Below are 26,691 nucleotides of genomic sequence, written 5' to 3'. Positions count from 1 at the left end.
GACATTAACTATTATTTAATAGGTTATTCTGTGAATATGAAAATATTGGCAATTATCTTTCCTATATTTGATAAATTAGATTTCTTCTGGAAATTTGTAAGAGTCCATAATGCCCTGAGAGCAAGCAATGTCCCACTATGGATTTACTTGCCCTCTTGCCAAGGGAACATTTCAATGTTGCAGGCTAAAAGAAATGTAGAAGATTCTATACTTTCAGAAGAGCTTTGCAGAAGCCACTACCTTCTTTGAAAGATCAGTGTAACTGAAAAACTTGCCTCTGAAAAGAAATTTATTCTTTGAGAAACAGGAAAAATGAATTTATTCTTTGAGATTCTATTGAGCACTTAAAAAGAGCCACCCAAGCCTGCATGTAGCTGTACTTCAATCCTCCTGCCTTGTATGCATTTCTTTGGTCTTTTATCTGCCTGTCTTCACTGACAACTTAGAGAAGTCAAGGTCTGGGAGATCTGGAGACAAAATGGTCCCATTTGCTCATTTCTCCCTTGAATGTAGGACCTTTAAGTAATTTTTTTTTTCCAGGTCTCATGGAAAAGAGTAAGTGTACATGTCCTTTGCTGCTTTTTAAAATCTGCAGATATTACTGAAAATTTGAATGACTAACCAGCCACAAATTCAAAATTCATAGAGTGTTGTAATGAGTATGCATACTAGATAATGTGTTAATATTATGGACAGCAAGGTAAAATTTCTAATGAAGATCCAAAATCATGTTAGAATAAATTGGGTATTTTGATTTTCATTAAGAGTCAAATAGAATTCATCTGGCAATTTGAATATAAACAGTAATTTGAGTGACTCCATAGCAGAATTTATAAACCAGTTTCAGTCCAGATCAACATATAATATTGCCCACCATTTAAAAGTATATGACTAGATTTTTATTTTGAATTGTCTTGCTTCAAACAAGTGACTGTAATTTTATTCTGAGCTGTGAAACTAGCACTGTAAAAACTATCTTCATGCGTCAAAGGGCTTCCTAACTTTTGTATTTTTATATCTTTTCAATTTAAAATAGTATTTCCTGAAATACTACTGGAAGAAACTATAGCTGTTTCACTGTTGTTTTTTAAAGATCCTGTGAAATTTGATGAGCAAATCCTTTACTCTAAACTGATGAAGCTTCTAGATGAAGAAAACAAGATGCTGGACTTCCAAGGTAAATAACAAAGTCAATTGCATAAAGAAAAATAAAACTCTTTTGAGTCTGCATGTGGGGAGGAGAGAGGGTAATCCATCCCCTTGAACTCAGAAGTCAAAGGGATGATGATTTTAATGCAATTCTGTAAGGTCTTTTTCTCCAAATGTTTTTGTTTTGTGTCATGTTTATGTGGTTTTAACTGTAACTTAAGTGGCGTGCTTTCTCTAGATTGCTTCACTGCATGTTGAATTCCACACTTACTAAAGAAGACTGGAAATATCACTGCTTATGTGCTCAAATCTAGAAATAGAAATCCTTATTTAAGCTGATAAATGGGTAAGCAATTTGTCTGATGCACAGGTCATGTCACACTGTTTCAGGTTATCTATACAAGAATTTACACCAACAGATGAGTGAGAAAGTGTTTTCTGTGGCTTTGTTAGAAAATACAAATTGTTGCTCCATCTACAGTAAAAACAATTAAGTGTATGAGATTTCTTCACCTCAAGTGAACAGCCTTACTTTGATTTCACTCATTTTTAAAGCATTTAAGGCATTACTTAAAGCCTGGTTGATTCACGAGACCTTTACCATCTCAGCCTTTACACAAGGCCCATGTCTGTTGCTCTCTGGTTCATCCCAGGAGAAGTGACATATGTACAAGCCCAGGTCAGAGCTGTCCATGTATTTTTTGCCTATCCACCCCCTCCTTTTTCAGCACATGTCTTTTGTGCAAAATTATTTTGTGTCCTTTGTATCTGTGTGAGGCTTCCCGTTGTATTTCAGCAATACACGGGCCTAGTCTGTCAGAGAGACAGAGCCGGCGGTTGCCTGCGGCGCTGGAGCTCCAGGAGCTGCAACTTGTTCTATGACTATTTAGTTTATAAGCAACTTTGTTCTAGAGGAAGCAAATGTTTTCATTTGCCTACGGTTGCAAAATCTCTTGAACTGGCACTGGTCATATCAGTAACATCTTTGAAACCTGTTTTATCTCATTTTAAATGCGAGGAGAAAAAAGTGCAACCATCACAACTAAATTCATGCAGATAGTTTAAGCAAAAGCCTGTAACTTATTAGCAAGATCTCAATTGTTCTATGTTAACGTCAATTCTGGGACAAGAAAATGCATCAGCACGTGTGTCTCACTCTCCATGTGCACATCAGAGCCCCCTGTGCAGGCGTGAGGGCAGCAAATGGGGGACGCACTGCAGGCCACTGCTGTCCTGTGTCTCAGGCTGTGCCTCAGTGCTTTTACTTCTTAAAAGTGCCGTGATGGGTATCAGAGCTAATGCTGTGGGTGAAGCTGCACTCTGTTCTAGCTGAATTTATTACTTTTCTTTGCTTGGGTGAAGCAAATCGAGAAAAGAGAGATTCTCCTGGGGACGTGAAGTTTGTGCAGTTTTCACCTCTGTGCATATATCAGGGTGGATTTATTTATGCCTGTGTTTTTCCCTCCCAGTATTTGAACTAGTTGGTCACTTCCAACCCTTTTTTTTTTTTTTTTAACAAGGAGCAAGTCTCACAGGTATGACTTCCCTACCAGTTTTATGGAATTGGGCAGTTGAGCAGAGCAGACAAGCATTATTAATGTTTCCACCGAGGGAAAAGCTAATATGGGAGTTTGACCCTTATTAGCATCAGAAAAACCATAGAAAACTAGGATTCATTTGGTTCCACTCTTACAGAACTGCTTCGTTTCTTCATTTGGCCACTGAGCTGAAAAATCACGTAGTCATACAGTCCTAATTAATAGATGATCCCCAAAGGAAAGAACATGGCTCAGAATTTATATAATTATATATTTAAAGCATTTTGTGGCTGAGTAACCTGTTGGTCACTCTAGTGGTATATGTTATTTCATATTATAAGGCAACTTAAAATACAACATTCGTTATTTGTTTTTAAAGATATAGACTACATATTTTTACTTTGCATTTTTGTCAATATACAGTTGTGATCCATGAACATTTTAAATGATGATACATGAATGCCATAAAAAGTAATTTCTATTATATTGTTCTTTAGCAAGAACTAAAAAATTGAAGTGCCAAGTTTTGCATTACTTTAGTTGTCTGAACTTGGTGCATGAGCCTTCAGCACTGAACTTTATTAGATACAATTTGTGCCCGGTTTTCTAGACCAGGTAGCCAAAATTATTTTTCCATATGGAGTTTGTTGCAGCTTTATGCATCAAACCCATCCTGAGGTGTAGTCTGCTGCTGAATATACCCTTTAAATTATCATCTCACTATGTAAACTGCTGCTATCTGATGGGCAAATATAGAAGTAAATGAAGTCACAAACAGTCAAGCTAATACTGGAGAGATTGTTTTAATTACAGTCCAGCATCTGCGAATACAGCCTCTGTTGAAGTGATTTACACTACAAGAAAAACATGACTCTCAGGGTTAGGTACACCCAAAGCAATGAAAACTTTTCATGCCCATGCTAGCAACTTCAAGCAGCAAGTTTTTAGTTAGTTTATCAATCCATTAATGAATTTTCAGCCCTTTTATCCTCTGTGTACAAAGTAGTACAATTTTTAACTCTGGCTACTTTTGTAGAGCAAGGATTTGGTTGCTTTTCTTTAGGTCAAGTATTGCTCTGGGTCATGACCTCAATCCTCCAACCTGTGGATCAGTTCAAGCAGTTCAACCTGATGCTGACCAAGTTTGAAAGTTTCTTTGCAAAGACACTACGGAAGGAGCAGATCAGCTGGACTAGCCCTGTTCTCTCCTTGTTTCCAATGCAGGCAAACCAGCAACTGTGCTTAAATGAGCATATGTATATTTTAAGCAAATATTTTTCAAGTCTAAATTGTAATTTATTGCTTTATTTTTCGGAGTTGCTTTCCTTGAAAAGGTTTTTGGAAATGCTCTCTTTTGCTCTTTCTGGACAAAATTTATGCTACTGAGTCCAGTGTCTTCCACCAAAATTGAATTCACTAGATATAATTCCTCACAAAAATAAGAAACAGAAAAAAGAAAAAGTATATTTTGATGAATTGCTTCATGTTTATCTTTCTGAACCAAATGGTTTTATTCCCTTTTTGACTATTGCTGTACCCTGAATCTACTGACTTCCCAGGATGTAAACTTGCAGTGCTCCTGTGAAAGCAGTAAAGCAGCTGATTTATACCAGCTGAGCATATGGCCTGTTGTGTACAACACAGCATAAAGGGGAACAAGAGATGCTCCATCTTCTGCTTTTGGCAATGTTTCTTTTTCCTGTGCTTCCTGGGTTTTCTCTCTCCTAGCCAAAACCTTAATGTTACAGTAAATTTAAATGTAAATATTGTTTTGTTAATAGTTGTAGGTCAAATCACTTTTCATTAGGTTTGTAAAGTGCTACATGAAGAGATGTGTACCCTAAGGTAATGGTTTGGGTTGTTTATATCTACTGTACATTTCCCCCAACATGATTTTGAATTGTATCCTGTTGTAATTAAACAGAAAACCCACCCTACTTCCTGTGTGTTGGTGGCACCGAGGTGATTTAAGTACTCGGGAGGCTTAACAATTAAAGTCATTAAACAATGAGCAGTGAGCAAAACTGGAAATGTTAATAGCCTTAGTTTTATCTTTCCTTTTCTGGTCTTCATTAGAGAATGAAAGACTTCAAAGGAGTCTGAGGGAAAAAACCTCTCTTTTAACTGCTTTCATGTCGTAGGATGGACACAGAGAAGAAAATAACTAGATATGGACAAAGAGAAGCAAATAACTAGATATGGCAACTAGATATTTCTTTAAGAGATAGGCACAGACAACCATAAAAGCCTACACACAGGAATATGAAGCAAGACAGATAGATGTGGGCAATCTGATATCTGTTATTTTTTAGTGATCCTAATGTGGAGACGAGCAAAAATAGCTGTCATTATTTATGATCCAAACTAGTATTAGTACTATAGCAGATATCAATGAGAAGATCGAATTTTTTTTTAACATAGCGTGATCAATTAAACTGAAAAAAGACAAAGTTTCTCTTTAAGGCTGACTTTATGAATGAGATTTGTTTTTATTTATGTGGTGCATGTACTCTTTGGTTCTGCATATGTCACTGCAGTGAAATCAGGGGAGTGGTGTGGGTGAGAGCAGAACTGGACCAAATTAATTAGGCAGGAGCTGCATGCATACACCTAGGGAAAGGAATCTAATAATTTGGGGTGAGTTGAAAGGAAGATGAAATGCTTGATGTAGCTTCACCTAAAACTCCCATTCAATTGCAGTTATTACTCCTCTTCCTCAGGAAGGAATGCCAAAGTTGTTCCAAATCCCAATCCCTCTAAGATTAACAGGTGAGTAAAGTGCCAGTGGAAATGTAGATCATGCCTTTTAAAAAGTACCTAGGGAACAAGCTGCACATGCTAAATTTGTACCTGAATTCAGATGTTGCACTTGAGGACAGTTTTCCTGGTACTGGCACTTGGCACCTGTCAATTGTGTTACTGATGCTGTTTCATACTTTAAGTGTTGGTAGGCCAAACATACTAACTGAAAAGGTAGTAACCAGTGAATGAACTCCCATTTGCTGAGAGACAGTCTGCCACTTCTGTTTCAAGCAGCCCGTGTCGTCAGCGAAGATTTTCCGGACGCTGTAATGCCTGTCAGCTCTAGTAAGGCATGTGACCTTCACTGGGAGCTTGAAGATGAAGAGATTCCTTCATATATCGAACAGTTTGAGAGAGATGTTCAGGATGACATAATTCTGCTTGGCAGCTTTTCACTGGAACAGGTCAGAGTTAAGAACTATAAGACAATTTTATCACTTGCTTCATAACATGATGCTGGCTTGTTAACCTTGTACACCCCAATTCTATTTCTCTGCCGGGTGATACTTATATTGAAAGAGGAAAGGATAACCATTGTCATTGGCATGCTTTATGTGACTGGCACTTTGCTAAGCTAACAGCAGGACCTTTATCTTTGTCTCCATTTCAATGTGAATAAAAATAGATTGCCTTCATGGCTTCTTTCCTAAATAGTGGAGGATCTCTGACTGCTGTGTAGTAATATTGCAATTGAGTTTCAATCAAGAGACTAAGTCTAGGACATCTCTCTCTGCCACATTTAACAGAGGCTTATTCATCAGTGAGCAAGTTCGGATTGGAGCCCAGGCAGGATTTATGTAGCAATATTCATTGTACAGAGGATAAGATTATTTCCCCATTATAAATCTCTTATGTTTGTCAGGGTGGCTGAGCTTTATAAGGTTTTCTTTTTGTCATTTATGGCATAAAGAGACAGGTTCTGGTTCATGTTGACAAAGACACAAGTTTGCAGGGCTGAAATGATACTTGTGGGCACCTAATGACCATTTGTCCCTGTGAAAAATTTCATACTAAGACTAGAGGACAGGAAGAGAGATTAATTGATGAATCTATCATTTTTAATTAGCAACATGAGAACAGCTCACTGGCTCTGATGGGCTTAAAATAGGTTATCCAGTGACTGATGGTGATCTAAGCTTTCTTTTATTTTCAGTGGAAGTTTTTAGATTTTTTTTTTCCCCACTGCAGGACTAAACCTTTTCATTGCCTTCTGCATGATGGTGAGGGACACAATTCTCTTCCTTACTGCTTTCCTCTAAATCCTGTAGCTATATTTCATCCCTTGTGACTTTTTTATAGCTGTAAGCATCATGCATAGAAGGTGGTATGGGTAATGCTGTTCAGAGAATGTGAAATGGAAGGGAGCTGTGAGGGAAAAGGACTCAGATGGTACTAAGAACCTCATCTGTCTCAAGGGACTGGCGGAGAATGAACCTGGTAATAGGTGAACAGAAAGTGCTGCACCTTTCCAGAAGATTATAATGTGTTGAGAATTTGCACTTTAACTATGTTTGCAGTATTCAGATGCCCCCAAAGCTTCATGAGGCTTTGTGAGACCTGAAGGAACACAATAGATGTGTCAAAACTTTGTTTACCCTCCCTCTAAACATGGTCATGTGGCTGATCATCTTACTTGGAGTCTTCTTGGAGGTGTTCAGCAGAGTTTGTTTCCTAGACAGAAACAATCTCTCTGGTCACCCCAAAACTACATTCTGATTTTTAACTGACAACTACATATGTGAATTTACATGTAATACAATACAACAGTGCTTTTCTTCCTTATATTAGTCCAAAAGAAAGGAAATCCTCATTTAGTGGGATTGATTGAGCTGGTCTACCACGAGTTTTCAGTTCTCGTTCTTTACTTTGCAACAAAGAGATCTTGAGTGCCCGTGTTTTCTGTCCATTCCTCTCACACATCTCTAACTTCAGTATTTCATGTCCTGCTAAGGAATTTAGTCCCACTGACATGGTATTAGCTGTTACATCTACATTCTGCAATACAGAGAGTAAGAAGAGGATCCCTGTAAAAATCTGTGTTTTCTTCTAGATCAGTGATCCAGACATCCATCCATTCCTTAAAAGACTACAGAAATTGTGTATTTAGCCCCTTTCTACAGAAAATAGAAGAGATGACATTGGAAGTAGAGCCTGTGAACACCATGGCATTGTATTGAGTTTGTGTGGACAGGTTATGGTAGTGGTGGGGGCAGCTACAGGGAGAAGCTTCTTTTGTGAGAAGCTGCCAGAAGCTTCCCCCATGTCTATCAGCACCATTCCCTGGTGGCTTCGCAATGGACCAAACACTGGCCAAGGCTGGGACAATTAGAAATGGTGGTAACACCACTGTGATAACATATTTAAATAGAAAAAAAACCAACCAACCAAACAAAACAAAACAAAAAACAAACAAACAAACAAAAACAAACAAACAAAAAAAAAACAAACCAGGCAAGTTATTGCACAGTTGTAATTGTGACCAGGGAAGAGCAGAGGGAGAATATGTGAGAGGAGCAGGCCTGCAGACACCAGCCAAGGTCAGTGGAGAAGGAGGGGGAGGAGGTGGTGGAACAGAGATTCCCCCTGCAGCCCGTGGTGCAGACCATGGTGAAGTGGCTGTGCCTCTGCAGCCCAGGGAGGACCATGGGGATGCTGAGATCCACTTGCAGCCCATGGAGGAGCCCACACCAGAGCAAGGGGATGCCTGAGAGGAGACTGATCCTGTGGGAAGCCCATGCTGGGACACGGACCTGGGTGGACCTGCAGACCCATGGAGAGGAACCTAAGCTGGAGCAGGTATCCTGGTAGGACTTGTGGTCATGTGGGGGACTCACACTGCAGCAGCTTGTCCTTGATGGACCACATTGTCTGAAAGAGTGACACTGGAGCAGTTTGTGCAGAACCGTTGCCATGAGATGGATTCATGCTGAAGTTCATGGAGAACTGTCTCCCATGGGAGGGACCTCAAGCTGGAGCAGGGGGACGGACTCCTCTTCCTGAGCAGTGGCAGGAAGAACCAGTGATGGTCTGACAGTAGGCCCCATTCCCAGTCTCCCTGGGCTGGTGTGGGGGGGAGGTAGAGCTGGGAAGGAGGGAGGGCTGGAAAGAAGGTGTTTTTAAGACCTTATTTTTTTTTCTCATTATCCTGCCCTGATTTTGTTGGTAATATATTCAATTAACATTTCTAATTCTAGCCTGTTTTCACAGTGATGATTTTTAGTGAGCAATCTCTCCCAGCCCTTATCTCAACCCATGAACCCTTCATTACGTTTTCCCTCCCTTGTCCTTCTGCAGAGGGGAGTGACAGAGGGCTTTGGTGGGTACCTGGCATCCAGCCACAGTCAACCCACTACAGTCATATTGTATTCCAAGACCTCTAGCAATAATGCGAGCATGCTAATTCTTGTTTAATTGATCTTCTTTATTCTTTAATGGACCTCTTTACTCTTTGATCCATGGGTATACCCCTGCAGCATTGCAGTGTTGATGCTTTTCCACAACAGCTACAGGTTCATTGTTAGACTGCTGCCATGGTCCTCAGAATCTGTTGCTGCTGACTTTGTGATGCTTCCAGATTTTGTTGCTTATTGTATGCCTATTGATTTGTAAAAGTCTTTAATTTTGTGCATGGCATTTACTTCTTATTCAGTAGAAAAAGTCTTCCCCTCTCTCTGCAGGTTTAGTGAGTAGCAGATGTACTTTAGCCAGCATAATTTATGATTAGTTAATTTAATCTGCCATAATGACATAAAGTGAGCCTGAAACAAGCTTCTATCAATTTTGCCATTAGAAGTAGCATAATATTTTCAAATGTCTACAAAACTGAGTAATTAACCCTTGGGCTGAGTAAAGGAGTTTAACAGACATCTCCCTCACATTCCTTTGCTTTGACAAAATGAAAAAAAACATGGGAGCCCAAGGGTTAAAAACACCAGGTGAGGTTTTACAGTATGTGAGACTGGTTTTATAAGTTTGGTTCAGAAACACACTTGAGTTGCTGCTGTTTCTTTTTAGGCTGCCAAATTTCTCTCCAATGAGGCACGTGATTTACGCTGGAGCGTTGCTGGAAGTGTTGGCATGAAAAGGATAGCTATGTATCAACTATCTATCCCTCAGTTCATTGTTTTTCTCTGTTTTGTAGCATTACAAAAAATGGGTGGCTTTTGTTTAAACAGCAGCTCAGTGTGTGAGATGACCATGATTCAAAGCTTTTGAAAGGGCAGATGCATTCCTCAAAATAATATTTTTTGGAAAAAGGGTTTATGTTAGATTTCAGCTCTGGAACTTTAAGCTGTATTGTTTCTTACTTCTTGTCCTGTTTTGTAAATGCAGAAACTGAGAGCTGAGGTTGGCAAGAAATGCATGAGGGGAGATCTGATAGATTCTTGCAAAGAAAGCATTAAGCAGATGTCAGTGTTCTGTTAACAAATACATTAAAGAATATTAAATTTGGAAAGCTGTTTTGTGTGACCTGCCATGTAGACACAAGGATTTCAAAGGCCCCAATGACATTTGCTTTCAATAAAGAAAAATAAACTCTGTTGCAAGAAAATCAAAACTTGAGACTGTGTTGTGGTGGAAACTGAGGAGGTATAACCAAGGCTGGATATTCAGAGCACCACAGAAAACCATTTGTCATGAGACAATGCAGGGGCACACAGGCTTATGGGTGGAACTTGATCTTACAGGGCAGAGAAATATGCAAGGAAATACCTGAAATAATGCTGACTTACTGTGTTTGTTTAAAAATGGGGTGCTCTCAAAACATGACAGACTGCTGAAGATGGAGCAAACAGTGGTGATTGGAGTGAGATTGCACTTGATGGGCTTTTGGCAACATAATCTTGCTATACACTAATTTAAATTCCATGGAAAAGTACTATCAGTACTAGAATTTTTAGCTGTTTCTGAACTGAGATAACAAAAGTGACTACTCAGTTTTATATATAAAATTATTAAAAAAAACTTAGAAAATTATTTCTGCAAAAAAATTAGATTTTTTTCTGCAAAATTATTAAAATTAATTTTGCAGAAAAAATTAATAATGGGGTGACTGAAAGTTTCAGTACTGCCCCACAAGCTAAGAACATCTTTCCTGTTTGCCTACCCTCCTCCCGCAGCTTGGTTAGTATTCTTTACTGGGGGTAGTTTGTTCACAGCCTCCATCTTTCTCTTCCAGTTTCAGCTGCTACATTTACCCCTCTGTTCAGTGCATAGCACCTCGCAGGACTTGATCATCATCACTATATAATCAGTTTTGATCCATGACCTCAATGTGAATTACTCAGGAGCCTCTGAATGTAAAGTGCAAGTTTTGCTCTTCAGTACCGGCAGCTGAGTTATAGCAGTAAGAAATGAGCTATTTGTTGCAGGTGGATAGTAATAAAATGTTGTCTTTCATCAAAAGATTTACCTTTTGGTTAAATAAAGGTTAATGCCTCAGGGCATTAAGTCTAATACTCTTACAGGGTCATTATCATCACTGCTCTGACTCCTTGCCAAGTCACAGAGATCAATTTATATGATGATGGAGAGATCAGTTTTCCTTTCATTAATAGTGGATAGAACATGGGTAAAATTTGGCACTATGTAAGATGGTAAATTTACTCTCCAATCATGAATTTAACCAGTGGGATCAGACCTCAGTCTGATAAACATCAGAAAAAACACCAATGCACATGTTCTTGCATGTTCTACCCCATTGGGAAATGCTATCATAGAGTCATATCACAGAATGGTTTGGATTGGAAGGGACTGAAAGGTTGCATATCCTGATGGTACCTACAGACCTCCCCTCACCACAGCTTTAGCCTACTAAGCATTGTGCAGTCTGTTCTGAGTATAACCCTTGTGGGAATATACTCATCTAAGAGCAATGCAGAGTTGAAGGTGACTTTTTGTCAGCAGAAACTTACTTTTTGACATTTACCAGGACTTTAAATGAGGGTCGTATGTAAATGAGTTGGTGTGGGGATTTTTTCCTTGTTTGTTTTCTTCCTTTTCCTTTTTTTTTTTTTCCTTCCTGAGAATTACAGGTCAAGAATACAAAAGCTGAAAATGTTTAATTCTCACTCTGTCTTAAAAGTGGGTGACTTCATTTTAGGCAAGCTACCTATATGCTACATACATTATTTGACTGTCAAAGCATTTCTACAGTCAGTTAGTATAATGGTTTCCATTTCATTTGCATGATATAGTAGGAATTATGGCTATCTTCTTTAGCACATAATTTTCTTTTGAAATCCATCATTAGGCTGAGCTCATTGAATTCATTATTGTGCCTGTTCTTGCACTTGTGAAAAAAAATATCACAGAAGCCTGTGTTTGGGGGCAAAATACAAAAGGTGAACTTCCCAATGGTTGGAATATTGGGCTTCTCTCCCTTGGACTTCTGATTTCCTGCTCAGTGAGACCCTGTGGCCCTCATATGCGTGTCAGCACCCACAGTCTGGGCAGACCCATATATGTAGCACCCCAGTCTGATGTAGAAGCCATATATGTAGCATGGGGACTTCTCTACCATGTAGGCTGGCAATCCGAGATTTCTAAATATCTTCATTCTATTAGGCTTGTTCCTGTGTCTTCAGTTGGAAACCTGAGAACCTTCCAAATTTTTAAGGTTCCTACCTTATTGCTTCTGGGCACTCAGATACTTTTTTGTTTTAAAGGAGCTGGGGAGGATTAAAGAGGGAGCATGGAAATTAACATAAACATAAGCAAAATTGTGAAAAAGTTGTTCTATATGTTTGCAAATAGTCTGTTGCTGTGTTGTCACAATACCCCAAGTATAGCTATAGCTGTCCTTCTAAATTGTGGCACTTTTTTGATTGCTTTGTCCGGGAATTATATGACTTTCATTTAAAATAAATATTAAGAGCTTCATTTAAGTAAATATTTAAATGGAAGTAAGGAAAATCTTCCATATTTCCTATGTTTTTCACTAAAAATGAATTCACTTAGTTTTTACTGTGTTCTTTCACACTTTAAGATCAGAAGGGGCAATTAAAGAACTGAAGTAATTCTTGATATTCTATTGAGCCGGAACAATGATTCCTACAGCTGCTGTAAATGATGATACTGCATTTGCTGATGCTTAAGGTAATGTGACTGGTCAGCTCTCTGGCTCATTATCCCACTATAAACTCCAGTAAGGAAGTCCATTTCTATGGTTCAATAAACAGAGACAATTGGAAAGATTCTTCAAAGAGAATTAGTGATTGCCAAATCCTGATGAAGTTTAAGAGACTTCATCAAGTACTGACCACCTGTTAAAAGAAGCAAAACTCAGATGAGGTTTGTAAAGAAAGCATCAGCTTTACTGATGAATAGAGGCACAAACCTGGAAAAAAAAAGTACAATAAAACCAATTTTTTAATTGCTCATGTATTCTCCAGAATTTTTTTCCCCCCAGGGCTGTTTTATTTGTATTTTAAATACATTTGGAGTCAAACTGTAGTTACAGGTGTAGCTAAGTCTACCTTTGATTAGCTTTTATGACAGGGGTACTCCTTAGCAGCATTAATAGACTACATGGATTTTGAGCTGCATATAAAGGAATTGCTCCATATGGTGGAAAGTTTTGCTTCTGTAGTCTTACAGTAGAGCTGAATTTGTTGAGTGGAACCTGTGCTGTATGGCACATCTGACCTTTACTTCACAGAACAGATTAATTCAAGTGGAGAAGAGCCAGACCTCTGGAGCCTGTCTAGTCCAATCTCCTGCTCTTGAGGTGTATTGTGTTTTTCATGTGTAACCAAACTTTTTAAGGGTTTTGGAGTTCACATCAGTTTGTAAGCGGGAAATAGAACCAGTAGTCTGTAAGCTGAGAGATGTTAAAATACTGTGAAACAGAGTCCAGTTGCATTAAGTGCCTGCTTATTTATTTAGTACCGAGCTGAAAAATCACTGTTGTTCAGCCTGCTGGCAACCTGTTAGCACAGTTGGTTTCTCTCATTACTGTGCCAGACCCTTAGACAAAATGCAGTTTTCAGGACTAGGTGGTTATGATGAGAATATATTATAATATCAACATGTTCACTCAAAGATACACCAGCACAATATGATGTTATTATACAGTTGCTCATATCAGCATTCAAATTAGAGAAAGACCTCAGCTGAATATGTGAAACAATTTCCTTTCAGCAAATACTTGGAGCAGGATGTGGGCTTGGAGAAGGAGGTCTGTTCTTTACAGAGAAAAATCATTAGGTGTGGCAACTGTTGTATTTAAGATAATCATACAGTAAACAGTACTTAGTGTTTTTTCCATTTCTGTAATTTTCATACACTAATTGTAAGTGAACATCTCTTTTAATTGTGAAGTGTTCAAACATGTCTGCACACTAAAAACAGAGGATTATGTGAAAGGGAGTACGAATGGGAATTATTGGATAAAGTCTATACTTTTTGATTACAATTATAATGGAGGCAGATTTGTGAGGCAATGCTTTACTGACAGTCAGAAAAAAGAAGAGGGACTCAGAAAGATGAAATACATTGTAACCTCTGGCCTGAACATGATTTTTTTTGGGCAGCTATAACAAGCAAATCTGTTGCCATGACTCAAGTTTTCCCTATCTGCAAAACAGACCTAAAATCAGATACCTGCTTTGTGGAAGAGTAAGAGGATTAAAGGAGTAAAGTTTCATGAAGGACTTTGAAAAGGCTTTACAAATAATAAAAACATTCTGTGCTGAAATTGACAAACATTTTTAAATTGAAGAAGAATGGAGGGAAAACCACAATAAAAATGTCAGTGTTTCCGATTGGTATTTCCTTTCCATTTCCCTTCAGTTGTGTCCCAATTTGCTGTCAGTATCCAAAAAGTAGAAAAAGGTTGTAAAATGCTGAAGTTCTTTACATAGCTTATGAACACTTTCCCCTTGTTAATGTAAACTATTCATTTTAGATTTATAGATTGGCATAGTTCACTTTGGTTTTCACTGGCATCTCTCATGCTACATGGTTTTATGCTGGAGGGAATGTATTCCCTAATAAAATGTGGTTACTTTCTTCCATAATCTCTTGGTAACATATTCTGTTATATCTTACTGTTTAAAATTTACTGAATCTTAGTAGCTGGTGATTTCTAGGCTAATCTGGAGACATCTGAACTTGTGGAGCTTTGACAGGCTAAGATGTTTCTGCTTAAAGTCTCTTAATCAGTGGCAAAAGACATTTCAGCATTACATATTTTCAGTGCCTGGCTATGGTAGTCAGATGTTCTCATAAATGGCCTTGCATTCTCTTACAACACTCTCTAGATTTCGATGAGGATACCAAAGGTTTATGACCCTGAAGTTACTTCTTCTCAGCTGTGAAGTAGGAAGCATCTGAAGGAGCACCTGGTGGTTCTGAAGAAACCACAGGAGATCTCTCTGTCAACAGCAAGACAGAAATTAGAAGAATGAGTTCTCTGTTTTGAGGCTGGAGAGGCAAAATCTTTGTTTTGCAGAATTTGGATAGCTCTGCAGCAGTCAGAGGTGCTCTCCAGAATTTTCTCAATGCATCTTAAGCAAAGTGATTCAAGTTCTTTTAATTTATTAGTCCTATCATCTTGGATCAAAATCCTGAATAAAAACATCTTTGAGTTTGGAGAAAATTCAGGTCCTTGTTTATCACACCTACGTTACAGCTGGATCTAGTATCCATATCTGTTCAGAATTAATGCCTTTGATATATATTCTTATAAAAGCATTCACCTTGATAGCAGAATACTACTTTCCTCTGTTGACTGGTAGCTCAGTCTTCACTGCATTGTTAGAGATGCTGCATTGCTTTACAGATTTATCAAAATCATCAGCCTATAATGTTGTCACTAAATGTATGTGTAATAAGGCTGTAGTATGACTAAAGTAAATCTCACTTTGAGTTCTGCAGTATCAGTTTTAAAAGAGAGTTTGAGTTCTGTTACAAAACATTCAATTGTCTAAGTTTTTAATTTGATTCTTGTGAACAGTAAATTAATTTTCTATTTGAAAGGAAAGTCAGGGAGGATTTGCTTTGTTGCCTTTTCTCTTTCTCTTTGAAAAAACATCTAAGACTTCATGGTGCATTTTTTGGCAGAGTGCACCATCAATAATGCTACCATGTGTCCAGGATTTGGCACAACTTTACTTTCTGGTTTGTTGTCATCTCCTTGACAAGGTCACACAAATTCCAACAGGTAATGGGTAGTGCAATATTCAGAGCAGGTCTTATCCTATTCCTTTAGTCTTTGCTTCCAATGAAGGGCACTCCATTTAACTTACCTCTCCATGCCTCCCTTCCCTGTGATCTCTCTCTACAGTTAACATGGAGCAGACAAGCCTATCAGAATTTCAATTTGCCTGAAAATAATGTTAACTTGTCTTGCAAAAAATTTTTTTTTGTTTGTCTCAAATGTTTCTTCATTTTTTAACTTGTTTTATGTACAGTGCAGTAGATATTGAGGCCACTGGGAATGAATCTCCACACAGCAGCTAGACTGTGAAGGAAGAGAACCAGGTGGCACCAGTGGGACTTGAGATCTGAGTTTTGTTTCTAGTCCTGCTGACATTTTGCTCTCCCTTCTCCTATCCATAAAAATAGAGTGGGCAGGATTTCCATCACTGAAAAACATTTTAGGATGCAAAGATGGAAATTCTAAGTAAAATATTTTAATTGGATATTTTTTTAAACCAAAAAAAAAAGACACTATCTGCACTGTGGTGTACCAACATGATGTTTCAAGGAGTGGAACAAAGGGGAAGCACCAGCTCTGGATATGGGATCTCTGTGGGCAGTGGGAGGCTGCTGGAGAACCCACAGGTTGTGTCTGCATGCTGCCTCTGCTGCACCCTGGCCTGGTGAGGAAGATATGCAGGAAGGTAGACCCCTACAGCACTCCTTGCATGGAGTAAGATTTTTATCAAGGCCAGTGCCCCACTGGCTGTTTTAAATTGCAGTGCAGAGAGCTCCTCAGCAGAAGGCTGTAATAGGCTAGGACTGACCAAAAAGGGGTGTGTGTGTGTAAATGTTTTCCCTCAATGCTCCATTTTTGCTGAACAATAAAAGCCAAATTGATTTTGCTCCAAAGTTTTGCTGAATTTTGTGGGCTTGCTTTCAAGAGGAAAGGATGTGTTTGGGTGGGGTTTTGTTCAATTTTTCTAATTTTTTGAAAAGTACTGTACAACCAGATCCTGCCATTTGCGAAGCAGTTTGATGCTGAAAATATCCAGTCAGCACTAATCAGTAGTGTTGAGTCAGGTTCTTGTCTTTGTAGAAACAATGTGCACCATTGTGTGTGTCTAGGCTGAGCCCAGACTGAAAGACCTTTTCAAGCCCCACTCTTGACAACATGTTCTGAAATCAGTAGATAGGCCATTTGTGTAATTAGACCTCAAGACAGCTGATGAAGAAACCAGGAAAGACGTGTGGAGGAGCTGGCTCACAGCTACAGCAGAGCCTGGTATCAGGGTGGGGATAGGACAAAGTGGAGCTGTGATTGAGCCCTTCTACCTTCAAACAACTCTGCTTTTCCCAGTACCTCCTGGACCAGTGGTTCACAGATTTTAGCCACTTATTTTCTGAAGGGGCCCTCAATGTCTATAGAGACTTGAAGCTAAACCACATTTCATGCCTTCTAGTTGGGAACACCCGTTGTCAACAATGGGTCGTTGTCGCAGTCTAGACAATGCTGGTGTCGTGATGAGAAACAAGTGCCTTGCTATGTGTGCCATGGTACATGCCATTGAGAAAAAGCACTTGGTTTATTCCAGTAAAGCTCTGATTCAAGGGATATTGCAGAAATGTCTATTCCGCATTAAAAAAAAAAAAAAAAAAAGAATGTATGTGGGCTGCTCTGTTTTTGAAAACTTACACATTTTTTTCCTCTATTAAATTGCTTCCTGGTGATGGAAATGTCTGGGATTTTTTTTTTCCTACTGCATCTACTTTCCTTTAGCTTGCACACCCCTGAGGTAATTAGTGTAGGTTAAAATTTACATAACTGACTTAGGGGTTTTGCAAATAGGAAAGATGGAAATTTATTCAAGGTGGTGAATAATTCATTTTAAAGCAAGTTTCCTGTTTTTTTAATCATGTAGAAGATGTATTACAGACTCATAGAGGTTTTCTGAGTAGGACCTTGAGCACTGAATTTTTGATGTATTTTTTTCTTAGTATAGGTAAAGAAATATTAACCGTGACTCATTGCACTTTTCCTGTTCAATAAGATTTGAATAAACTTAACAAATTTATTAGGTAGATGATAGAGCTTTTTAAAAATTATCATGACACACTGTGACAAATATTTTGCTAGGATCCAGAAGAAATAGTTTTAAATCATATTCCCATTGCCACTTCAGAGGCAGAGATGGAAAACAGTGCAGTTAATACAGAGAAGCCTGATTCATATTTTCTTTTGAATATTCATTATTTAATTAAGATTAGGAAGATAAACAAGGGAATTGGACAGCTGTGGGAGTCTGGTAATAAAATAAATTTTTTAAAAGAAAACTTCTTTACTACTGGCTCAGTGAAAACCTGTAGTGGTAATGTCTGAATGTTGTTACAGTGTTATGGCTACTTGATATTTTACATGAAGTGGGTTTACTATTTCATCTTGTTTCTTAATCTAAGTACTCACTTCAAAAATAGCTTTCACAGACATCACCAAGAACTACATCCAGGAGGAAAAAATGCGAACCAAACACTACTCCAACTTTCTGAACATTGGCGTTAACTGCCTCTGCCCAAAACTTGAGTCCTCTTGCCATGTTCCCTGGTGACTGCAGCCTGTTGGGCTGTGGGAAGTGTCACAAGGTGCCCCTGACAGCCCTAACCAGCCAGCAACCAGCTCTGCTGGAGCAGAACTCAGGGCAGAGCCAGGTCCCAGCCCTTCCTGGGGAAGGGTGTAGGTGGTGATTTATCAGCCTAGTGGAGGAAATCAGTGCCAGTAGGGATGGGAGAGAAACGGGTCCTGCACTAGAAAGTCCTAGTAAATTTTAACCAAAAGCTCTCCAGGAGCAGGATGGCTTGGTTCTCACGAGTCGAGAAGCAGTGGTCAAGGAAGCATTGCCCATGACACAATTGCAATATGAAAAACAAATTTTGAGCTAGTTCAGTCATGCCACCTTTGTAATTGTTTGTGTGTGATGCTTGACCTGGAGGATTTAGCATCCATCTGAGGATAGCTGTTGGGACTGCCAACAGATCCCACTGTTCTTTAAGGCAACCATGTTGTCTCTGCTTTAATTTTACAGGGTTAAAAAAGTTACATTAAAAGCTACATGCACAGGCTTTTGTTGTTTTTATCTGTTTTTACACTCTGACAATTTTCATTTTGGAAATAAGTAGGATGCTTTGCCTCAGTCTTCAACAGACATTTCCAAACTTCCTTGAAAACAGCCAGAAATTTGTCAAATAATTAAGAGATTTGGAAGAAAGGAGAGACTTTAACAGCCAGATATGGAGCCCTGATGGGGAGTTTTTCTCCACTGACTGTTGCATTGTCTCCCTACCAAAATGATTTTTTGCCTTCGAGGCTTGATGAGAGTAGAAGCGGAGCGTAGTTTCACACTGTTTAGATGACAGTCTAGAGTACACAGGGATGCCTTCTTCTGTATTGGTAGTGTTGTATTCACATTTTATGCTGGTCTCAGGGACAACCAGTAGAAGATCCAGACATGACAAATGCCCTTGAATGTTCAGCAAGATCTTTGAACAGTGCAGGTCATGGGTAAGAATTTTGTTTTCATGAGTGTACAGCCCTCAGCAGTTATTGTTATGAGTTTTTGCACACAGAACACAGCCTAATACATGCTGATGCTAGCTTCTATATGGAACGACTTTTTCAGCTTGCTGTGCAAGGGAAAAATAACTTCAAGCCCTCCAGCTTCATGCTGGAGAGCTGCAGAACTGTGGGGGGAGAGGACTGCTCATGTGAGTTAGTCTCTTACACACTGTAACCTCCAAAAATGCCAGTCCTGCTACCAAACATTTAAAAATGTCTGTGGTGAGACAAGAAAGACATCAAGATTTGGAGCAGATTTAAAGCAAGGTTTTAAGATGTGAGTTCTTCGGTCTGTGCCTAACTGCTTTGTGTGCTGTTTTGTTGTGTGTGTGTGTGCAGCCACGCTTGCTGATACATGAATGTATGTATGCTTACATATGAATGTCTGATTAGGCCTTGTAATAAAAAGGACTGTAGGACACTACTATGTAAAAATATACATTGTACCAAAAAACTTTTAAAACAAGATGAGAGCTCAGTTTCTCTTGGAAATAATGCAGTAAACATGGGAAAACACACAGAAAAAAAGTGGAAAAAATGTAATAAAGTAATGGTGGCTAAAGTTCCTTATTGCTTACGAAAAGCTTCAACCAGAGGACCTAAGGCAAAGCTTTGGAAAATTGCACATTTATAGCTTTTATTTCCGTGTTATTTCTATACACTTGGAAATAAATTCTGATTTTTCTTTTTCTCCTTGGCATGTGGGACTTGAAGCACAAGGGAGCTTCTCACCACAAGAAACAAAAGTGGAGAGCCAGGATTCATGAACTCTTTCAAAGGTATGTCAGATAAGGACTATTTTGTAATTCCATCTAGTGTACTTTCCTTCTGAAGTTCTTTCAGTTCTTTACAGATATTAATGAAGGGAACTTCTCCCAAACAAAGGACCTCAGGACTAGAAAAATTGAGCCTGTATATTTGAGAGAGGTCTCTGTTTTGAATTACCTCTGTTTTCAGATACCCAGCTTGGACTGTCGTTTTTAAGTGCTACACACAGTGCACTTCAAAAGGTCACCAAAAGGCTTGTCCCAACATCCTTCATCCTTGCCTCTGAATTAGTCTTAGAGAGTGAAGAAAATAGGAATTGGAGCAAAGTTTTTGTGATCAATGACCTTGAGATAAATACATGCATCGAATTACCTGTAAAGAAGTGAACAGATTAAATAAAAACCCTGATGAATAGAGCAAAGGAAGCCATGTTCTGCTTCTGTGACAGCTGACGAGCATGCTGCTGAGTACAGAAGAGGCTGTCACTGAATAAATTATTGTCTTCAATCTAATACTCAGAGAAAGGAGAAAAATGGGGCAACCAGGAAAGAGATCAAATGTGGTTATTTAAATGTTTGATGTTCAGTAATGAAAACTGTTTACCTTCATAATTGTGTATTAGCAGCTAATAAAGGCAATAGATACAGTAGTTTAAAAGTAATAAAATCAACAACAAAGTGTATTTAATTTTAAATTGAATTGCAAGCAAATGGGCATCCTAATGAACCCCTGTGTCAATGCAACTCTAACCAAATTAAGTGAAGTGATTTCCATCATGAGAAGCAAAGTACAAAGTTCCAAACAACTTCTCTCCTTGAGAATGCTTAAACCTCTCAGATGTTTCAGATCCATGAGTTAGTTACACCCATTCAAGAGTCATCTTTTGTATACTTCTGTTCAGGACAGCTGGACCCAAGTTGGTGTGATTAAAGCTCAGGGATAATACTTCAAATATGGTTGACCCTGTGCTTCACATATTCATTTAGAACTTGAATCTTGTCCTTATTTCTCATCAGTCCTGGCTTGGGCAAAACTTCCATGTACTTCATTGCCACTATCATCCACACAGACCTTCCAACTGATTCAGTTATTGCTTAGGAATTGATGTGATACAATTCTACTGTAGAGGAATCTGGAAAACAGTTTATCTATGAAGCAGTGGTAATTTTGCTGATAATATGTAACTATGTACATATTCAAAAGAAAAGAAATAAGCAAGGTCTGAATAGAAACTGATTTGTAGCAATGTCATATGATCTTGGGGGCAGGAGCATTTGTTTCAGAAGAGGGGAATTGGAAGCATATGTTACCTAAGTAGTATGTATGCATGAGTCTGTAATTTTCTTAATGGAGAACCATGTTAATCTTTACAAATGTGGAGACCTCTCATATAATCACCTAGCATGCAAGGGTGGGGGGGGGGAATGGGAATGATGGCACTGGTATTGAATTTTTCAAAAGTAAATCAGAAAATACTGAAGGAATACTTCAGAAATGCAGTCCAGAGAAATGTTGTTGATTTTGAGCCTTCCTTCCTTCCTTCCTTCCTTCCTTCCTTCCTTCCTTCCTTCCTTCCTTCCTTCCTTCCCTTCCTTCCCTTCCTTCCCTTCCTTCCTTTTCGTAGCTAAAGACTTAACAGAGTGCATTGCTTGGGAACATCAGACAGTCTGTTCTCTGATACCTGTATTGTGGACATCCCAGTTAATCCTGCATTGCAGGTGCACCTGATGCAGTGGTTTCTCCTTGGCTTCATGCAGCTCCTCTCAGGAAGATGCAGGGAGTTCCCTTGACCTCCAGCATGGCTCAGGGCCAGCCCAGAGCCGTGAACAGCTTGCTGAGCCTCCACCTTCTGAGACCCACCATGCTTTGTCTGTGCCTGCGCTGGCTCCACCTGCAGTGTAGCTGGAATATCACCAGCACTGGTGTGTCTGACTGACCCTCCCTGGCCTCCTAAAGCATTTTGTGGAAGAAAGAGCTGACGTATTTTGAAGCCAGCAGAGCATCTACAGATGTTTTTACTTAGGGTCAATAATATTTAGATGCTGATGACACTTAGGAATAGAGGAATTACTCATGGTTCTGTGTCTGTTGAAAGATGGGATGGGATTGCCAAAGCATGCAGCTTTATACTGCTCATTGTAAATTACTTAGTTTTGCATTTGCCCCTGCTGTGTTCTAGGAATGAGGTTTTCTCCATAGGGTACTGTGCCTTTTGTGTATCCGGTCCACTAAGAAGGGCAGCATTGGGTTATCCAGTGTTGGGCTATTCTTGCACTATTTGCTGGTATTCTGTGTTGCTATAGTGACCTTTCTTCAAAAATAAAAACCCAACAGCTTTAAGTTTATACAAATTACCCCCCAAATCACTTTAAATACAAAAGAAGTTAACATGTGAATAACAAGGAAGGTTCTGTAGTTCACATACACCTGCAAGTTTGTGTATGTGCATGTATATACTTTGTATATATACCTCTTGTCCTGTATCTATTCTGAAGATTTATAAATTATGTAAGATATACATATAAAATTACAAATTAAAATTTGGAAAAAATAAGCCAACAAAAAAGTAACATTTTTAAAAACAGAATTAGTTTTATTTTAGTGGTTTTGAGCAACATAGGCCCCAAAGAATCAGTGTTTTCCAAAAACCTGTCCAAGTTCATTGAAGCTGTCAGTCAGTTCTCAAGGTGGTGACAGAGGCAATGGCTTCCTACTGAAATATTCTTAACCTGGATCCTAAGTCCCAATGCCAGACAGAGTTGATTATATACAGGCAGTGAAAGCTGGGGCTCCTTATGTCAGCCTGTGACACAGACTGACAAATACTGATCTTGTTTTTATTTTTTTTCTCTTTTTAATGCTGCTTTTTGAAGCCTATGTATTTCTCTGCTTTTTCACACTCTTGTTTCTCCTGGGTGCCCTGCAAGTCTTATGGTATGTTAGAGGAAAACATCAAAATGTTGTATTTCCATCAGCGAGTGCTTTCTGTGTGTGCATTGTAGTTAATTTCTTTCCCATTCTACCCTCTGCAGAGTGGGAAGTCAGCTACTGAAAACAGAGCAGAGTGGAACTGAAGAAGAAATGGTAGCCAGCTTTGGTAACCTTACAGATGTGAATACTGGGTTAAATGGAGCAGCAGGACCTTGTGGGAAGGTGAGATTCTATATGAGTGCTCTTTTCCCTCATGGGTACTGCTAAATCACTGGATCAATTGCATTCCATTATTATCTTTTGTTTTGTTTTGGTTGTTTTTCTCTTTTTGCAGTTTAAGAGGATAGAATTTAGCAGGTTTCGAAATATGCTTTCCAGCAAAAGTAACCATATGCTTAAAGAGAATGTCTAAAGCTATTAATGATGAATCATTTGGGCATGGCAAGAGTTCTTCAAAACAGTTTGTCAGTGCTGGCCAAGCAAAGTCTTTCAGCAAGAGATGAGACAGCTATGCCACCATGCAAATGAGACAGGCTTGAAATATGATGAATCTTCTATCTCCTTTTCCTACTCGACTGACACTCGCTTTGAGGAAGGTTGTAAATGCAAGAGAGATTGTGGTATAATTCCTCAGACTGGCGTTTCTGCCCCCCAGTCACTATTCGATTATCTTCCAAATTGCTGTGTTTCAGAGAGATAAAGATTTTTTATGGCTTGCTGACTTGAAACAACCAGAAGAGCCAGAAAAGAGATGGCTAACCGGCCATGCATAGTAATTCCATTGGTAAATGACAAAATCTTTGTTTGTATGACATTTCCAAAGTTACTACAGAAGATGAATCTAAAATACAAAATGTCACATTTGGCATGCAAAACTATCACAATATATTTCAGTATAAAATTCATAGAGGCGTTTAATTTAGAATGTGTTTAATAATGAAGGCTGCCTGCATCAGTAATCCTGCCTTGAGGTTTAAAAAGATTGTCTTATTTATTCATATAATGTTAATTTTTTTTATATATGATTCAGAAACCAAAAATATTAAGGTTAAATCTTCATTGTTAATTAAGATTTTCTAATTAAGCTGAAAATAATTGTCATTCAGATTAGTTGTTAAGTATGGTTTGTGTTGAGAAACAAAAGAAGTTTAACAAATTCAACTGTTTATTTAACTGCTTAATTTAATTCCAGAAGCTTTCTATCTATATGGAAATATCCTATCTCTTCCAAAATAAATCCAAGACAGGATTAAAGAAGAGATTATTAGCTACTGTAGGCTTAAACTGTGAGACCACTAAACCTAGTAGTCAAGGTAGCCATGTGATTCCTAAGTGTGGCATGGGTTCTGATATCCAGTTGCATTAAAAGAAGATCCAGCACTAGTCTTTCCTCAAAATAATGCAGGAAATTGATTTCTTGGGGAAAAGCGAAAAAACAATGCTGATTTTAAGCACTATATAATTAGCTATGGCAGAAACAGTTTTACCCATTCAAATCAACACTGGAGCCTAACTGGGTATCCCTGTTGCTGTGTGCCTGACCCTGCAGATTGCATTTGGGCAGCACCAAAATATCTTCTGGTACAGTGGGACAGACCTTATACCATTATTCAGGCAAAGTTGGGTAAAGATCATGCTATTGTGCCTGTTCCCTTCCACAAACCTCCACATTGGGAATCTCAGCATACAAGGAAAGCACCAGAAAAGCATTTCCTTACTAAATATTCTGAAACTCAGACAACATCTTGTCAACAGCAAGTGGCAGATGTTTTCTTTTGTCTCGACTTGGAATAAAGGTGCCTGTAGGGAATTTTTATTAAACTCTACACGTGTTGCACTTTGATTACTATTTTTAAGAGAATCTGATTATGATAATCAGAAGGTGAAAGGATAGTCTGCATGTTAGACAGCACTAATAGCTTTGGCAAGGCTAATAATTAGTATAAAAACATGGCCTGCCCTGTATTTCACTCTGTGCCTGCAGCCTGCTCGTCACATTATGTGTTGTGCCAGTCTTGAAAAGCATGCTGTATTTTTGAAGGTATTGTTTTCCAGTTAATTCTGCCTCATTATTGTAGGGTAGTGTCTTCTGGTGTCATACTTCACCAGCTCCACCTTTTCCCCAAGGATGCTGAACATTTTATTAGTAGTATTTGTATTGTTTTTCCTTTTATCTGCCATCTCTATGACTTTTGACCTCCTTAATTGCAGATCCTTGGTAAGCAGTAGGTAATTGCAGGTTGAACAAGAAGCGTGTTGTCTGCTTTTCAGTAGTTATTTTCTGGAAGAAATTTGTCCTTGCTAATTGTATGGTTCAAGTGAGCCCAGCCCAGATCAGTAACTCTGAGCCTTCTCCCTAGGTTGACTGCTCCAAGATGCCACAGCCACTAGAAATTCACCTCAGATGCCTGAGGGGAGTCAAAGATAAGGTCCCTAAAGGCCTCTACACTCTCAAAGTTTCTGTTCTCAGCCGCTTAGGTGGTGCCTTGGTAGAGTGGCCTGAGCTGGAGGAGCAGCCTCAGGCCAGGACGACGCGGCCTGTTAGTCATGGTGGAAACTTCTACAACACTGAAATCTACTTTGGACAAAGTATCCAGACAGTAAGCAACACTTCATAAATATGCTGGTTTTGCTTTGAAAGTTAAAACACATCCGCCCTTTCTCCTTTAGGCTTATATATTTAATGCATTCCATCATGTTAATAAATTATTTAATAATTTAAGGTGCAATTTAGGAAGGTGCAATTTTTTCCCCCTAGGTTAACCCTCATCACTCACTTTAAGGGTGCCAAACATACGCTATATCATATAGTGTTGTCAGCTAATTTTAAATTTTACTTTTATTCTCTCTTATCTATGCAGCTTGTCAGCTATGTAATTTGATTTCTGTAAAGTAGCTTTAGAATAATAAATGAATGAGTGGGTGTATATAAACACATGAATGCCCAAATCCTTCTGTGAGTTTTTAGCTCCATTGACCCCCATTTGCCAAAAAGGCAGTCTTTGGATTATTTTGGAAGGAGCCCAAACACTTGAGGCTCTATTCTGTCTTTTGCAACTGAGGCACACATATTTTCCTGCCTAAGCACGCTGTGCATGGCAGGATTGTTGTGTGTCAGTTGCTCACTGTTGTAGCTAATGCCTGGTGCTGGTTGGAACACTGGTCTCTGATAAACTCTCTGGCACATGAAAGCTTCTTTACAGTTTGAAAACAATCTTCATCTCTCTCAGTGTGGTGGTTTTTTTTTTTTTTTTTTTTTTTTTTTTTTTTTTGGTGCATGTTATGAGGCATTGTAGAATGAGGAGTTTTTTCTGTTTTCAGTCACTATTTTGTGGTAGGTCCTGAATGGCAGACTTCCTCCTCCATGTGTTCTGTTGTGTAGATACAGAACAGACAAACAGCACCTATCCCAAAGAGCTTTCAGATAAAGAAACTTTCTTGTGTGGCACTGATGTCTTCAGTTACTTGCAGATAATAATTTCACATGTTGGTTTTGTTATACATAAAGGCTGTTAAGTCACATTTTCTGCTTTTTAATTGTTTATCACCTGTAATTTATAACGGTGTCTGTAAGTACAGCTATTAGTGCAAAAGGAATTGCATGTATAGAGAGGGAAACTGTGAATGGGACTTTCACATGTTAAAACAAATCCAGGCATCTGTCAGAGAAATCACTGAGCTGTGATTCCCTCCTAGGCAGGATGCACCCGTCTGGGTCACTTGCCTTGAAGTACTGTTTTGAAAGGAGAA

The 26,691-nt window shown here is 38.8% G+C and overlaps 1 protein-coding gene across 1 annotated transcript in view; it reads left to right on the top strand.

The window, feature by feature from the left end:
* LOC121357760 overlaps nt 1-26,691 on the top strand; it is a 116,373-nt gene that overhangs the window by 20,424 nt on the left and 69,258 nt on the right. Inside the window, exons 5-10 of the mRNA XM_041475348.1 lie at nt 1,094-1,177; nt 5,724-5,893; nt 19,112-19,188; nt 21,768-21,908; nt 23,043-23,163; nt 25,302-25,541. Coding sequence (XP_041331282.1) covers nt 1,094-1,177; nt 5,724-5,893; nt 19,112-19,188; nt 21,768-21,908; nt 23,043-23,163; nt 25,302-25,541 — 833 coding nt within the window. The remainder of the gene's footprint in view (nt 1-1,093; nt 1,178-5,723; nt 5,894-19,111; nt 19,189-21,767; nt 21,909-23,042; nt 23,164-25,301; nt 25,542-26,691) is intronic.

Source organism: Pyrgilauda ruficollis, unplaced genomic scaffold (assembly GCF_017590135.1).
Source record: "Pyrgilauda ruficollis isolate IOZ18807 unplaced genomic scaffold, ASM1759013v1 scaffold35, whole genome shotgun sequence".
NCBI lineage: Eukaryota > Metazoa > Chordata > Aves > Passeriformes > Passeridae > Pyrgilauda > Pyrgilauda ruficollis.
The sequence above is the reverse complement of the archived record's forward strand: the minus strand, read 5'-3'. Positions and strand labels throughout refer to the sequence as shown.